Here is a 15,859-nt window from a genome sequence, read left to right as displayed (position 1 = left end):
GGGCGATTGACATTACAGTATCAGAGGTGGAAGCCAAACTTGACCAGCTAAATGGGACTAAATCGGGCGGACCGGATGATCTTCATCCTAGAATATTGAAGGAGCTGGCGCGAGAAATTGCAAGCCCTTTGGCGATAATTTTTAATAAATCTGTAAACTCGGGGGTGGTACCTATGGACTGGAAAATAGCTAATGTGGTTCCTATTTTCAAGAAGGGGAAAAAAAGTGACCCGGGTAACTACAGGCCTGTTAGTTTAACTTCTGTAGTATGCAAGGTCTTGGAAAAAATTTTGAAGGAAAAAGTAGTTAAGGACCTTGAGGTGAATGGCAATTGGGACAAATTACAACATGGGTTTACGAAAGGAAGATCGTGCCAAACCAACTTGATCTCCTTCTTTGAGAAAGTAACAGACCTTCTAGATAAAGGAAATGCGGTGGATCTAATTTACCTAGATTTTAGTAAAGCGTTTGATACTGTGCCGCACGTGGAATTATTGGTTAAATTAGAAAAGATGGGGATCGATATGAAAATCCAGAGGTGGATAAAGAACTGGTTAAAGGGGAGACTGCAGCGGGTAGTACTGAAAGGTGAACTGTCGGGTTGGAGGGAGGTCACCAGTGGGGTTCCTCAAGGTTCGGTTTTGGGTCCGATTTTATTTAATCTATTCGTTACTGACCTCGGAACCGAATGTAGGAGTGGGCTGATAAAGTTTGCAGATGACACAAAGTTGGGAGGTATTGCCAATTCGGAGAAGGATCGGGATATTCTGCAGGGAGACTTGGATGACCTTGTAAATGGAGTAACAATAATAGGATGAGATTTAATAGTGAGAAGTGTAAGGTGATGCATTTAGGGATGACTAATAAGAATTTTAGTTATAAGTTAGGGACGCATAGTTTGGAAGTGACGGAGGAGGAGAAGGACCTCTGAGTCCTGGTTGATCGCAGGATGACTATGAGTCGGCAATGTGACGTGGCTGTGAAAAAAGCTAATGCGATCTTGGGATGCGTTAGGCGAGGTATTTCTAGTAGGGACAGGGAGGTGCTGCTTCCGTTATACAAGGCGCTGGTGAGACCTCATTTGGAGTACTGTGTGCAGTTCTGGTCTCCTATGTTTAAAAAGGATGAACTCAAACTGGAACGGGTACAGAGAAGGGCCACTAGGATGATCCGAGGAATGGAAAACCTTTCCTATGAAAGGAGATTTGAGGAGCTCGGTTTGTTTAGCCTAACCAAAAGAAGGCTGAGGGGGGATATGATTGCTCTCTTTAAATATATCAAAGGGATTAATACCAAGGAGGGAGAGGAATTATTTCAGCTCAGTAGTAATGTGGACACGAGAACGAATGGATATAAACTGGCCGTGGGGAAGTTTAGGCTTGAAATTAGACGAAGGTTTCTGACCGTCAGAGGGGTGAAATTTTGGAACAGCCTTCCGAGGGAAACGGTGGGGGCGAAAGACCTCTCTGGCTTCAAGATTAGGCTTGATAAGTTTATGGAGGGAATGGTTTGATGGGATAACGTGATTTTAGTCAATTAGGCATTAACGTGCCATGTCGGGTAAAATGAGGGTCCGGCTGTAGAATCTTGCCTGTATGCTCGGGGTTCTGCTGATCGCCATATTTGGGGTCGGGAAGGAATTTTCCTCCAGGGTAGATTGGCAAAGGCCCTGGAGGTTTTTCGCCTTCCTCCGCAGCATAGGGCAGGGGTCGCAGGCTGGAAGATTCTGTTGTGGGTGGGTCAGCTTTTGTGGCCTGCATCATGCGGGAGGTCAGACTAGATGACCATATTGGTCCCTTCTGACCTTAAAGTCTATGAGTCTATGAGTCCTTCTTTGGACTTTGGGCGAGGGGGGTATGGGACTTGGTGGCGGGGGAGTGCGGTTACTGATAGACTGCAGCGGGGCTCTGTCCTCCTGCCTCCGTTCCTGCAGAACATCAACAAGGCGCCGGAGCGTGTCCGTTTGCTCCCTCAGAAGTCCAAGCAGCGTTTGAGTCGCCTGCTGGTCTTCCTGCCGCCACCTCTCCTCACGTTCCATGTGTGTCCGGTGCATTTGGGACAAATTCTCCCTCCAATGGTTCTGCTGTGCTGCCTGGGCTCGGGAGCAGCCCATTAGTTCTGAGAACATGTCCTCTCGCGTCTTCTTCTTCCTCCGCCTAATGTGCGCTAGCCTCTGGGAGTGTGATGCCAGGCTGGGTTGGGAGACAGTCGCAGATGTGGCTGTGGGAATGAGAAAAAGGTAGTGAATTCCTCCGAAACATAAACGTAGTTGTGAACAAAGAACATAGTCTTTCTCTGTGAACAAGACCATGCACCGCACCTATCACATGCGCACTCAGGACAAGGTCGAATTTTCGGACCTCGCCTTCAGTGCCTGGGGTCTTGCACTGCCGATCTGGGAAGCGGGGCAGGACACCGGAATCTCTGTAGCAGGCAAACATGGTAAGCCGTAGACTTGTGGCTGCTTAAAACTTTAGTAGTACCACTGGCCTCCTTTCACATTGAAAGCAATGCCAGTCTCTGCTGCCACCAATCGGCCAAGCATGAACTCTGGCCCTGTCCCACCCCCTCGCGGATGTCCCAGGGAAAGATCCCTGTATGCTGCCCCTCTCCCGCCTCCACCGCGTGGCTGTAAACCAGCGGTTACAGTTCTGTAAAGGAACTTGCAAGCAGTCCCAATACTAACAGTCCCCTACCTAATTCAAAGCAGGTCATCATGAGCGACATAACTATCATGAGGATCTCGGACAGCGATAAGGAAAGGATGCTTCGGGAAAGCCTGCAAAGACCAGGGCCCTATGCCGCCATGCTGTGCAAGGCAATGATCCCGGAGTACTTGAGGATCTCCTGGCGCGGGAACGTCTCCTACTTCGGAGGACCCACTAAGGCCGCTCTCCCCAGGAACCTGATGAACAGGCTTTCCCATTACCTCCAGGAGAGCTTCGTCGAGATGTCCGTGGAGGATTTCAGCTCTATCCCCGGACATATAGACCGGATTTTAATATAGCTGCAGTGGCAGGGACTAAAGAGTGGAGCAGCTTGGGCAGCAGAATCATGCACAACCGGACACTGTTAGATTTTTTTTAAATAGTTGGAACTGAATACTTAAGCGCCCAGGGTAAAGAAATCATGAAGAACACATTGTTCTTATTCTTAATATTCCAGTTTTGTTAAAAATAAATGTTTAGATGTTTAAAACACTTACTGCTTGATCCTTCCCCTGAATCTGTGTCCGGGTTGCATGCTGGGGAGGGTTGGTAGGGGATCTCTGTAAGGGTGATGAAGAGCTCCTGGCTGTCGGGGAAATCAGCTTGGTAAGCGCTGTCGACTGCCTCGTCCTCCTCATCTCCTTCCTCATCTTCCCCGTCTGCTACCATGTCCGAGGAACCGGCCGTGGACAATATCCCATCCTCAGAGTCCACGGTCAGTGGTGGGGTAGTGGTGGCGGCCGCACCTAGGATGGAATGCAGTGCCTCGTAGAAACGGGATGTGTGGGGCTGGGATCCGGATCGTCCGTTTGCCTCTTTGGTCTTCTGGTAGCCTTGTCTCAGCTCCTTGATTTTCACGCGGCACTGCGTTGCATCCCGGCTGTATCCTCTCTCTGCCATGGCTTTAGAGATCTTCTCATAGATCTTTGCGTTCCGTCTTTTGGAGCGCAGCTCGGAAAGCACGGACTCATCGCCCCACACAGAGATCAGATCCAAGACTTCCCGATCAGTCCATGCTGGGGCCCTCTTTCTATTCTGGGATTGCACGGCCATCTCTGCTGGAGAGCTCTGCATCGTTGCCAGTGCTGCTGAGCTCGCCACGATGTCCAAACAGGAAATGAGATTCAAACTGCCCAGACAGGAAAAGGAATTCAAATTTTCCCGGGGCTTTTCCTGTGTGGCTGGTCAGAGCATCCGAGCTCGGACTGCTGTCCAGAGCGTCAACAGAGTGGTGCACTGTGGGATAGCTCCCAGAGCTATTACCGTCGATTTCCATCCACACCAAGCCTAATTCGATATGGCCATGTCGAATTTAGCGCTACTCCCCTCGTTGGGGAGGAGTACAGAAGTCGAATTTAAGAGACCTCTATGTCGAACTAAATAGCCTAGTGGTGTGGACGGGTGCAGGGTTAATTCGATGTAACGGCGCTAAATTCGACATAAACGCCTAGTGTAGACCAGGCCTCAGTAATGTGTAAGTGGATTTGGCAGTTTCAGCATTGGGTGGCAATTACAGAGGGCAGCCGTGTCCCAGGTAAATACAGCTTTGGACAAACCAGTCTCTCCTCTGGTGAGCAGATCCACAGTAGGATCTATTACCTCAGCATCACAAAGAGAATCTCTACCCCACTGCTGCTTGAGGGACTAGATTTTCCAAGCTCAGGCTACTGAATGCAGTTCACAGTCTTTTTCTTAGGATGTGATATCTGCAATAGCACAGAAAATTGCTGGGGAGACTAAAATTAGTCATCACTAGGAGCAGGATTAATCATGGATATTGTATTTTATGTTATAGGGACAAAAGCTCTAAGGCCATTTACTTCACTATTAGCTTGTCCATGAAGAACATTATTGCTAACAAAACATAAAACTGAAAATCTCTGTGTATTTGATTTTCATTCAGCTGCACCGAAGTATGAGAGAGTTATCAAGCTTCCTCATCAGTAGTTAGTTCAAAATGAGTTTAGGAAGCAATCTGTAAATCTTTATTGATGTCTCTCTGACAACCACTTAATCTCTACAAGTGCTGGGTAAGAGATGCAGTAATTCAGCCTGTCACTCACTCGTCCATCCTTCTGGAGTGCTGCTCTTAGAGGCCAGGCATGTAATCACTTAGAGAAAGCCAAAGCTTGATAAGGTTTCACAACCTTACGTGCTGTAATAGTATTGACAGACTACCAATACAATGATAAAAAAAATCACCTATCATTAGTGTACATGCTCTAAGAAGCTGTAGGCCAGCACCTATGGTTAATGTGAGCTACCAATTTAAATTACAAAGAAAAAAAACAAGCAGCCAATATAAGGATTAAAGTCTATCCTGGCCCAATGTGGGGAAGGCATTGTTAAACTGAAGTACCAAAGTAGCCCCACTACTGTTTCAAAGTAAGGTCCGATACCTGGCAGTCTGACAGGTCTAGCAATAAATGCTGGCATTCCCAGTTTTCCAGGGCTATAAAGGATTCACATCCACCTCAGTGAGTCATGACATGCCAGAATTAACAGTACTAAATGCTTTCAGGTTCAGACAGATTTTCCAAGCAATGGTCCTGGACAAATGACCAGAAACAAAATTGTTGATCCAAACTAGCACTGGTATTGGGTTGGTTTACCGAAAGGAAATAGCTAAACAATATCACGCAGACATAGAAGTACAGCTACCATAAGTTGAAATATATTACCACCTGGAAGACGCTACAATTTTCAGAGAAATCTTACTCACACATTCTTTGTTTATGCAAACTATTTCTGGTAGAAAATGTATAAACACACACCTAAGTACATTTTTTCCCCCCAGATACCACCTGGCCACACAACACAGCCTACAAGTACATTTTGTCTCAACTTTTTCTGGTGGACTTTTTACGTGCCCAATATTTGTTTTGTTTAAAGAGACAGTCAATTTGAATTTTTTGAAATTCAGCTTACAATTTAAAGGCTGTTCACTAAAGATATTTATTTTTAAATTCCTTTTTGATAAAAAAGAGGGGAGGAGAGTTTGCATTTCCTTGCTGCATTATCAGGGTCTTTGAGTGGGCCCAAGAGCAATGCCACCAAATGTCCTTGGGAATGCACCTGCCTGCTGTCTCTTCACTTTAAGTTGTTGCTAACAATAAATACCTGCTTGCAGAGCCTGTGGAAGAGTATAATCTTCTCCCTCCCAGCTACAACATCTCATGAGAGTGATGCAACTGACCATTAGAAAGCAATGTGACTGACTACTCAACAAGTGCTGTCAAATGCATAAAGTAAATCTGAAAAAAAGACAAAAATATGCTTTCCCCTCTGATCTTTCATTCTAGTAACCATAGCAGTTACTATAACAAAGGGAGGTATAAAATTTGCAGATGGAAGTAGGATTTTTGAGTGACAGCATCCTTTTAACTACCTCTCTGAAATGCAAGAGCACATTATTGGCAGACAAATTTAACGTATTTACATACACCTATATTCAGGGGTCATTCCACAAGGAACCCTGAAGACAGAACCTTTTGTTTCCAAATATGTTTGCAGGGGATGACGGGATTGGTGAAAGCTCTCTAGGATCCCCTAACCTATTCCCCACAGAGTCTCAAAAGCTTTACCTGATAGTGCTCCTCTCTTCGAGGAAGGTTAGATCTGACTCAAGTTATGGAATATGACCATCTCACCTGACAGTAGCGTTCCCCTATACAATACACACCCAACCCAGAAGAGGCTCCCCACCCACTCCAGAAGAGCAAGTCTGGAACCCAAACTCTGACCTCAGGTGGCAGCAAGTTGCAAATTCACCAGACAGACATAGGGTCCTAAACTTCAAGTATTTTCACTGTGTACTTTTCAGTTTTTCTTTCCTTTAAACTTTTACATCTGCAGTGACAAAGATGACCTGAATAGAGATCATCTACAATTGCAGAAGCCTTTGGTCTTTTGTTTCCTGCAAAAGGATTTGGAGGTTGTGGAAGAATTATCTTCAGACAGGGTTGGTCTCACAAACGTGGTTAACATCGATGAGCACTAGTTTACCTTGTTAAACTCACCTAGCTAGTACACCCTCCACCCCTTACCTTAGATGTTATGTACTGTTAAGATACTCATTAATAACAAATGCAGGGAAACTACACCAATATTGTATACTGTTGGATCCTGTGTACTGGATTAGGTACTCTCTTTGGGACTGGTGTGAAACAATAGCCAGCAAAATGACCTGCAGGTCTGTCTGCTTCTAGGCTCCACTCCTCCATTTTCATTTAGCAGCTATATGTTAAGACATGTATATCAACTCTGCCCTCTGCCGCACAGCGCTCTCTAAAGCTCTTCAATCAGGGATACTTGGTGCCTTACCTTTCCCTGAAACCTTCAGCTTCTCTGTTATCTCAGAAAGTTCTTTTTCAGCTGCATTTAACTTTGCAACCTACAAAGAGCCACATAATTAAAAAACATTTTCATTTTAAAGATGTTTTTAAAATAAGTTATTTTTAAAACCAATATTCTACCACATTATCCTGTCTTTACACTGCTGATCTTTGGCCAGGAGGTTACTGGCTCAAAGGACTGACTCTGCTCCTAAACAATTTCTCATCTCATTTTCCTCCTGAAGCATCAAGATGTGCACATGCCTGGGTAACCATGTTATATTATTGTCACCCTTGTCTTTCCTTCTCACCCTCCTTGTCTGAGTATGACCCTAACTTGTCAAATCACGTTCAATCCAGTTTGTATGGTCTTTGAAACAGGGATCAGATCATCTTGTTTTGGGAGGTACCACGTGCACTTTTGACACTTGGAAATTATTTTGTGATGGCCTGAAGCTGTTTCTGTGTCTTTGTTCTGATACTCAATTCACCCACCTCTCTGCCCTGTCTTGTCAAGCATAATAAAACTGCACAGGCAAGCACAATATAGTACATTTCCCTAGAATAGAGTGTGCGCACTACATTCTGGTAACTCATTAGATGAAAATTATTTTCACAGCTCTGATCAATGAAGCTGCAAACTCCTCTTGCCTCTCCTAGTTTGCATGTGTGAATTTAGGGCTCATGCTGGATGACTGACTGGCCTGGGGACTGAAGTCCTCTATCCACAGAGCAGGCACAGCAGAGCAAACTTCCGCAGTACTGCCTTCCCTATATGCCTCAACCTTAAGCAGGAACAGTTCTAGGATGAGAAGGCTTGTTCTCCATGCACAATCAATCCTGCTCCTTTTTGCTGAGGCTGCTAGTAGAAGTTAAGTTAAACCAAAAGTGGTGGCAGTTTCTGTGTTCACTCAGTTAGACTGGGACCACCAACTAAGTGCACACATGCTACTGAAGTGCTGGTAGCAGCAGCTTTCTGACGCTTCCACCCTGTGCTGGAGTCAAAAGGTTCCATGCATACACCAACACCAATCTTCAACCCTCCAAGTCTCTTGTTCTATGGACACTGAGCCCTACTGACTCCACTCTAGGCTGATCAATTGGTAATTACAGGCCTGAGATGGTATCAGAGCACTGTCTAATACAGAGACATTTAAAATCCCTTTGATCTTTCTTTCCAGCAACTGTGTATGCAAGACTGATTATAGCCTGAAGCCAACAATGCCCTGTCTGGCTGTTAACCCGAGGTGGTTCTTACCAGTGAATCAAAAGTCTCCGGCTTCTCTTCTATTTTCCCAGCTTTTTTCATTCTGTTCAGTCGTTTCTTTTCAACAACCCCAGTTCGGTCAAGGAAGGTGTCATCATCACTGTCATAAAAGTCCTCCTCTTCCCAGTTCTTTGCTTTCCTTTTCCGGGATACTGAGAAGGGTGAGAGGGAAAGGCGAGGAAGCAAAAAAGAGTTAAAGCTCTTGAAAAAGAGAATGGTTTGAAGCTAGTCATTTACATCATTGATTTAAGCCTACCTAGTCTAGTTAGTATCACACAGTTGACCAAATATGTAACACACACACACTGGAGAATGCAAGATTGTTTAAATTAACTCTAGGCTTATGCAGCAGGCTCAAGCTTTCTCAGCAACTAGAAGCCCTCCCTCAGAGAGCATCTTCTAAATAGCTACAAAAGAATGTGACCAGTTACTAACCTGCCTCTTGCCGCAGCACACCTCTAGCATCCAGTATTCGGCAAGCTTCCAACGCGCACTGTATCATTGCTTCCTTTTTCTTTCCTGAATGGATAGCCTCTGCCACCAGCTGCTTCCCTGATGCATCATCCACAGGCAACCTGTTCAATTCCGAGTTACACAACAGCTCTGAGGCACTACTAGGCTCCTATGTTCTTTACGTTGGACATCACTCTTTCCATCCCACCCTATTCTCTTTTCCGGTAAATATTTTCATATTACATTTTTTTTTTACAACATTAGTCAAACCAGTTAGTTTCCACAAAACATTCAGGCAAATCTTTAACTAGCCTGAGGAACAGGACTTCCTACATCCAATCCCAGGTAACGGCAAAACAGCACTGACAAGCCAAAAGGAACTAATTTAGGCTCCAAAGTACTTTTAAGCACGTGTATCTTGCGAATTACCAATGCTAGAAATTAACATTATGCCATACTGGAGTAGAGATTCTCAAAATGGTATAAGCCATTCCAAGCTGTTCTATTTGGTCATAAGATATCAGACCTTAAATGTCACGTTATTCCAATTACTATCTTGCTTTCCCCTCCCCAACACCAACATGATATTAGTGGCCTCTCTGAAGAACCCTTGAAGCTAGAAACCACTGTTTTATACCAACTGAAAGGCAGGAATCAGATTTCAAATAGTATAAAGCATGAATTTCTATCTCCATTGGTTTGTGAGATACTGCTAGCTAAATTCTTCCTCAGATAATATTTCAAATTGTTGTGTTTCTCACAGCAGGGACAACTGAAAGCATTGTCACAATTTGATGTTCCTGGAGGATGGAAAATAGCAAAGCAAGAAAGACTGGGGGAAAAGAGTACAGACACTAAACTGGGAAGTGATCCATCCATCATCCTTCTATTTCAATTTCAGTGCTTAAGCCTAATCTCATTTTGGTCTCAGCTGCAGATGTACCAATCAAGCAAATGACTTTCTCTGCTTTTGCTTGTGAAACTGAAAGGAACGCCTCTAATTTCAGAAAGTCAATGCACAATATACCTACTTAACCCTGCAGAGCCAGGTATTGTGTCCATGGTCATCGTATTCATACTCTAGTTCTTCTCCTGCACAGGAAATAGAGAAAAAAGTTGATGCAGCTGCCCACGTTGTAATAACCAGCAACCACTACTTGTGGTAGGGGACGACAGCGAGGGTTAAAAGGAAAATAACCCCTTTTCTGATTGATACTCCCCTGCTTATACATCAACAGATTGGATTTGCTCTTAGCCACCACATCATCCTGGGCAGTTGGTTATCCACTGTGACCTTAAGTTCTTTTCTGAGTCATGACTTTCCCAAACACAGTCCCCCCTTCCCCTCGACCCCATCTTAAGAGCAACCTGTATTCTTGGTTCATCGTTTGTGACCTTGCATTTACTTGTATTAAAACATACGCTGTTAAAGTAAGCCAAGCTTACAATGAGATCCAGATCTCTCTTTAGAGCCAAGCTGTCATTATTTAACACTCCACCAATATTTGAGTCATCTGCAAACTTTACCAGCAATGATTTTAAATTTATGTCAACTTGTCACTGCTGCTCTATAATACTTTCCCATAAAACCTCATATCACAACCACCATCCCCTAACCAGATGGGTCTGAACTATGATGCCTCTGGATCCCTTAAACTTTACTTTTGAGAGTTGGTTGTAGAAGGGGTGTCACTCAAGAATGATGCAAGGTGCTTACACAATTCCTAGCCTGGGAGCCAGAAACAAAGTTTGAACTCTGAACTAAGGCCCTGGATCCAGAGACAAGAGTTTCAATAATAACGTAAGAAAAGCCATACTGGGTCAAACCAAAGGTCCATCTAGCTAAGTGTCCTGTCTTCCAACAGTGGGCAATGCCAGGTGCTTCAGAGGAAATGAACAGAACAGGTAATCATCAAGTGATCCAACCCCTGTCGCCCATTACCAGCTTCTGGCAAACAGAGGCTAGGGACACCATCCTTGCCCATCCTGGCTAATAGCCATTCATGGACCTATCCTCCATGAACTTATCTAGTTCTTATTAGAACCTTGTTATAGTCTTGGCCTTCACAACATCCTCTGGCAAAGAGTTCCACAGGTTGACTGTGCATTGTGTGAAGAAATACTTCCTTTTGTTTGTTTTAAATCTGCTGCCTATTAATTTCATTTGGTGACCCCTAGTTCTTGTGTTATGAGAAGGAGTAAATAACACTTCCTTATTTACTTTCTCCACCCCAGTCGTGATTTTAATAGACCTCTATCATATGCCCCCTACATTGTCTCTTTTCCAAGCTGAAAAGTTCCAGTCTTATTAATCTCTCCTCATATGGATACAATACACTAAAAGAGAACAGAAAAGTTCAGTTCCTACATTCCAAATACAAGGCAGAGTGTGACAAGTATGGCATCACCGCATGCACCACTATGGGGAAATCCTCAGCTGATAAAGGATAGACACAATACACATACCTTCCCTGTCAAAGAAACCCTGCAGCGCCTTCCTAGGGTCCTTCAAATAAAAGGCTTCTTGCTCCTCCTGAAACTCGATGGCAATAGGATTTTCTTCAACCTCATCTTCCTCGGCATCTTCCCCTGGAGGAAAGCATACACAGAAGTGCAGATGAAATAGGAAAGGAGGTTGGGAAGAGATGCAAGGAAAATTCAGCATTCATTAGTGTGAAAGATATGAGCCACAATTTAGAAAAATCCCTGTATAACAAGTTTTGCTTAACTTTTATATTCTTTTGATAAGTTACCCTCACAGATTCAACCTTACTAACAAAAGACAGGTAAGTATATAATAGTAGTTTATCATTTTAAAGACATACTTTAAAGTATTGGAACTTTAGCTATTTAAAACTATGGCCCACTTTGTCAGCTCTGATATGCTGACTTGAGGGGTTCGGTTTTCTCGAGAATTAAACCACAAAAATTAGAAAACCCAACCCTATGGCCAAACACACAGATGCAAAGAAATTCAGTTAGGACTAACTCCACTGTGTAGGGGGCTCAAGCAATTGTACACATTACAACTATTTGTTGAAATAATACGCACAACATAGCAAAAGTTAAGGACAGAGTGTAAACTTCAATTCTTAGTTTCTTGCCTTTTTGGTTTGAAGTCAGACCCTTAAAGTTGTGTGATTTTGGGGTCTTTTTGGGGCATAGATCTCCCTTTGTCTTTTCCACACACAAACTTACTTACACCAGCAACCTTTTTATAAAAAGAAAATGATTATTGTCTTCAAAAAAATCTCTCACTCATAATACACCACCGCAGCTGGAATTGAATGCTTAGTTTTCATCTATCTAGTTTTCGCTCAAAAGACTTTAAGCTCTTATTTTACCAACTTCATTCAGAGGTACAATATCTCTTACCCATTCCCCACGAGCAACTCATATCGTTACTCTGATTGCTCTCATTTCTTTTCTCTTCCTTTTCTTCTTCTTCATCTTCATCTGAGTCCTCGCCTAACATTGTCTTCTCTAACTTTTCCTGTTGCTGCTTGCGCAGAGCCTTCAGCTGAGTCACAGTTAGTTCCGACTCAGACTCCTGATCCTCCTCAGGTCCCTGCAGCACAAGACACAGATAATACCTTTAAAAGTGCATCTCGAAAAGATACCATTTTGTAACAGAAAAGCAAATTATTATATGATACCGTCAATCTCTCTTTATAGTTTTTTTAATAAAAAGTTCACTTTACCTATTGTATTCCACATCCCTAAATCCCCTGCTACTGGACACAGTAATTTGCACTTCCTGTCTACAGAAGAGCAACATACAGATGCAGCGTTCAATCCCAGATGTGGCTGTATTTTAATGGTAGGACAGGTGACCCCTATATATCCTTTAATTCACAAGGGTGTGGCGATGTATGAGTAACTAATGCTCATTAAGTGCTTTGAGGGCCTCGAAAGAGCCTGTTATCACAACTTTTAATAAAAATTTTCCTGGGCTGTTAGGCATTAGTATTTTAACTCCTAGAAATATGATATTGCTAAACCAGAATTCAAAATGAAACTGATTGTGTTTGCTCTTTTTTCCTTTAAAACAAAGAGCACAACCTCCCGCCCCAACAAAAACAGATTTGAACTCTTAAATTTGATTCTTTAATTTAGATTACTTTCATAAACTCTGCATTTGCCAAAGCAGCACATGCAAGCTTTTCTGCAAAAATGATATGCATCCAATTCTTCCACTGCAAATTATGTTGCAAGAACTAAACATACAATGAAGACAAGAAAGGCATTCCTCATGTAATTTACACTACAGGACCATATAGCTAACTTGTCACTTTGGAAAAAACAAATACTAAAACAACAACAAAAATGTTCCATCTAGTTTGATGCTGTTTCCCAGCAGTGAGAGGTACATCACGCTTCAAAGAGTGATTTTTTTTCCCAGTTAATAATCAACCAAGCCAATTATAGAGCATTTTTTCGGGTGGTAAATCAAATTCCTGCCCATTTCCCACAACTCATGAACTTAGTTTCTTAAGCTGCTGAATAAGTAAGTTAAGCTACATGAAATAGTGTCCTTAAAAGGATGCTGTCAGTTTGAAAGCTGGTCAATTTCAGGGTTGCTAACTCTTACAACTTTATCATAGCTTTTACAAGGGTAAACAGTGAGGTGGCAAAATTTGCAGATGATACAAAACTACTCAAGATAGTTAAGTCCCAAGCAGACTGTGAAGAGCTACAAAAGGATCTCACAAAACTGGGTGGCTGGGCAACAAAATGGCAGATGAAATTGAATGTTGATAAATGCAAAGTAATGTACATTGGAAAACATAATCCCAACTATACATATAAAATGATGGGGTCTAAATTAGCTGTTACCAGTCAAGAAAGAGATCTTGGAGTCATTGTGGATAGTTCTCTGAAAACATCCATTCAATGTGCAGCGGCAGTCAAAAAAACGAACAGAATGTTGGGAATCATTAAGAAAGGGACAGATAATAAGCAGAAAATATCATATTGCCTGTATATAAATCCATGGTACACCCACATCTTGAATACTGCGTGCATATGTGGTCACCCCATCTCAAAAAAGATGTATTAGAATTGGAAAAGGTTCAGAAAAGGGCAACAAAAATGAACAGGGGTACAGACCAGTTACCACATGAGGTGCGATTAATAAGACTGGGATTTTTCAGCTTGGAAAAGAGACAACTAAGGGGGAATATGATAGAGGCCTATAAAATCATGACTTGTGTGGAGAAAGTAATTAAAGAAGTGTTATTTACTCCTTCTCATAACACAAGAACAAGGAGTCACCAAATGAAATAATAGGCAGCAGATTTAAAACAAACAAAAGGAAGTATTTCTTCACATAACGCAGTCAACCTGTGGAACTCTTTGCCAGAGGATGTTGTGAAGGCCAAGACTATAACAAGGTTCCAATAATAAGAACTAGTTAAGTTCATGGAGGATAGGTTCCATCAATGGCTATTAGCCAGGATGGGCAAGGATGGTGTCCCTAGCCTCTGTTGCCAGAAGCTGGGAATGGGCGACAGGGGATGGATCACTTGATGATTACCTGTTCTGTTCATTCCCTCTGAAGCACCTGGCATTGCCCACTGTTGGAAGACAGGACACTTAGCTAGATGGACCTTTGGTTTGACCCAGTATGGCTGTTCTTATGTTCTTACAATGTCTAGTGCATTTTTAATGCTCCAGCTCCTGGAATCACGTGACTGTGTGAGACTCTCAGCTCTTTTTAAAAGTGAGTTTCTTGCCATCACGATTGCAAAGCAATGCCTGAAAATGTGACCCAAGTGCACGCACAAAGGACGAGAAGCCAGAAGACGAAGAGACTCCCAAATATTTTTGCCAAGTCATGAATTTCAAGGGCTTAACTTATGATTTTTGAACACATGGGTTTGACACAGCTGTGACTGCAAAGACAGAGTCAGACTCTGTGTACACTTACGGAAGCATGTAGAGCACAGGAACCATATGAATAACTACCCACTACAGTGAAAGGCAGGCTGCATCCCAGGGTGGATAAAAATCAATGATTTAAAAAAAAAAAATCAGATTTTTTTGATAAAATGCTTTTTGAGGAAAAAAACCTATCTAAAGATAGTTTTTAATTAAAATACATTATAGCTCAAAGATATCTCATCATGGAACAGGGATTATAAATTCAAACTCTATAGTATGAAACAATATATTCATGTAATGTTTAAGAAAAGTTTTGTAAATGAGTTCCAATAGTTCATGGATTAGGGATCCAATTTTATGGGGTTCCAGGGGCTTCTATATAGATTTATTTAGGTTAATCTTTCTATCTATTCAATGGGACTCAGTGCTCAGTCTAGAAAATACCTGTGGATTTGTGTCTCCAGAGATAACATGCTTGTTAACAGCAAAAATGTTATATATATATATATAAATATAAATATAAATATAAATAAGAGAGAGAGAGAGATGAAAAATAACAGACCTCAACCCTATTGTCCCTCACAAATTTGTGTACACAGAATCAATCCCTTACCTCTCTCTAAAAATGCAAAGTTTCAAAAAGTTCAACGAATAGAAGATTGTTAGGGCAGAATAGATCTGGACAAGAAGAAGTCTGGAGATAAACGTGAGTGCTCAACACCGGCTTAAGAGAAATCTTGAACACATGCTAAATACCCTGAAGCCTATTTCTGTAGCCTTGAACAAAATGCAGGGAAATAGCTGTTTTATTGCTTACGCTGTTGAAATTTGGAAGGAACTGAGTGAGATCTTAAAAGAGAAATATGCAATGACAGAGTTAAATTACAAGCAAAAAAAACCACAAATGGAACAAGCACTATTTCCAGCTCATTTTCTTGCAAATATTCTCAATACTCGGTATTAGGGTCAAACCTTAACTGCTGAAGAAGAGGAGTTGGCTATGACATGGACATCCAGCAATCATCCCTCCATAATGCCAACTGTAATAAACTTCAGAGCTAAAGGTGAACCACTCAAGAAATATATGTTTGCTGATGATGTTTTAAAAAAAGTCACACCAGTGAACTGGTGGAAGTCACTTAAGCACTTGGATTCAGAGACTGTTGAATTGATAATCTCACTTTTAACAGCAGTAGCTTCTTCTGCCCGTGTAG

At 42.4% G+C, this 15,859-nt stretch overlaps 1 protein-coding gene across 1 annotated transcript in view; it reads right to left on the bottom strand.

The window, feature by feature from the left end:
- The window catches only part of SLC4A1AP (solute carrier family 4 member 1 adaptor protein), a 33,359-nt gene that overhangs the window by 15,687 nt on the left and 1,813 nt on the right, over positions 1 to 15,859 (bottom strand). Inside the window, exons 2-7 of the mRNA XM_065400980.1 lie at positions 12,138 to 12,330; positions 11,229 to 11,351; positions 9,794 to 9,854; positions 8,745 to 8,884; positions 8,301 to 8,461; positions 7,032 to 7,101 (exon numbers count right to left, since the gene is read on the bottom strand). Of these exons, the coding sequence (XP_065257052.1) occupies positions 7,032 to 7,101; positions 8,301 to 8,461; positions 8,745 to 8,884; positions 9,794 to 9,854; positions 11,229 to 11,351; positions 12,138 to 12,330 (748 nt within the window). The remainder of the gene's footprint in view (positions 1 to 7,031; positions 7,102 to 8,300; positions 8,462 to 8,744; positions 8,885 to 9,793; positions 9,855 to 11,228; positions 11,352 to 12,137; positions 12,331 to 15,859) is intronic.

The sequence above is a fragment of the Emys orbicularis genome, chromosome 3, assembly GCF_028017835.1.
Source record: "Emys orbicularis isolate rEmyOrb1 chromosome 3, rEmyOrb1.hap1, whole genome shotgun sequence".
Lineage (NCBI taxonomy): Eukaryota > Metazoa > Chordata > Testudines > Emydidae > Emys > Emys orbicularis.
The sequence above is the reverse complement of the archived record's forward strand: the minus strand, read 5'-3'. Positions and strand labels throughout refer to the sequence as shown.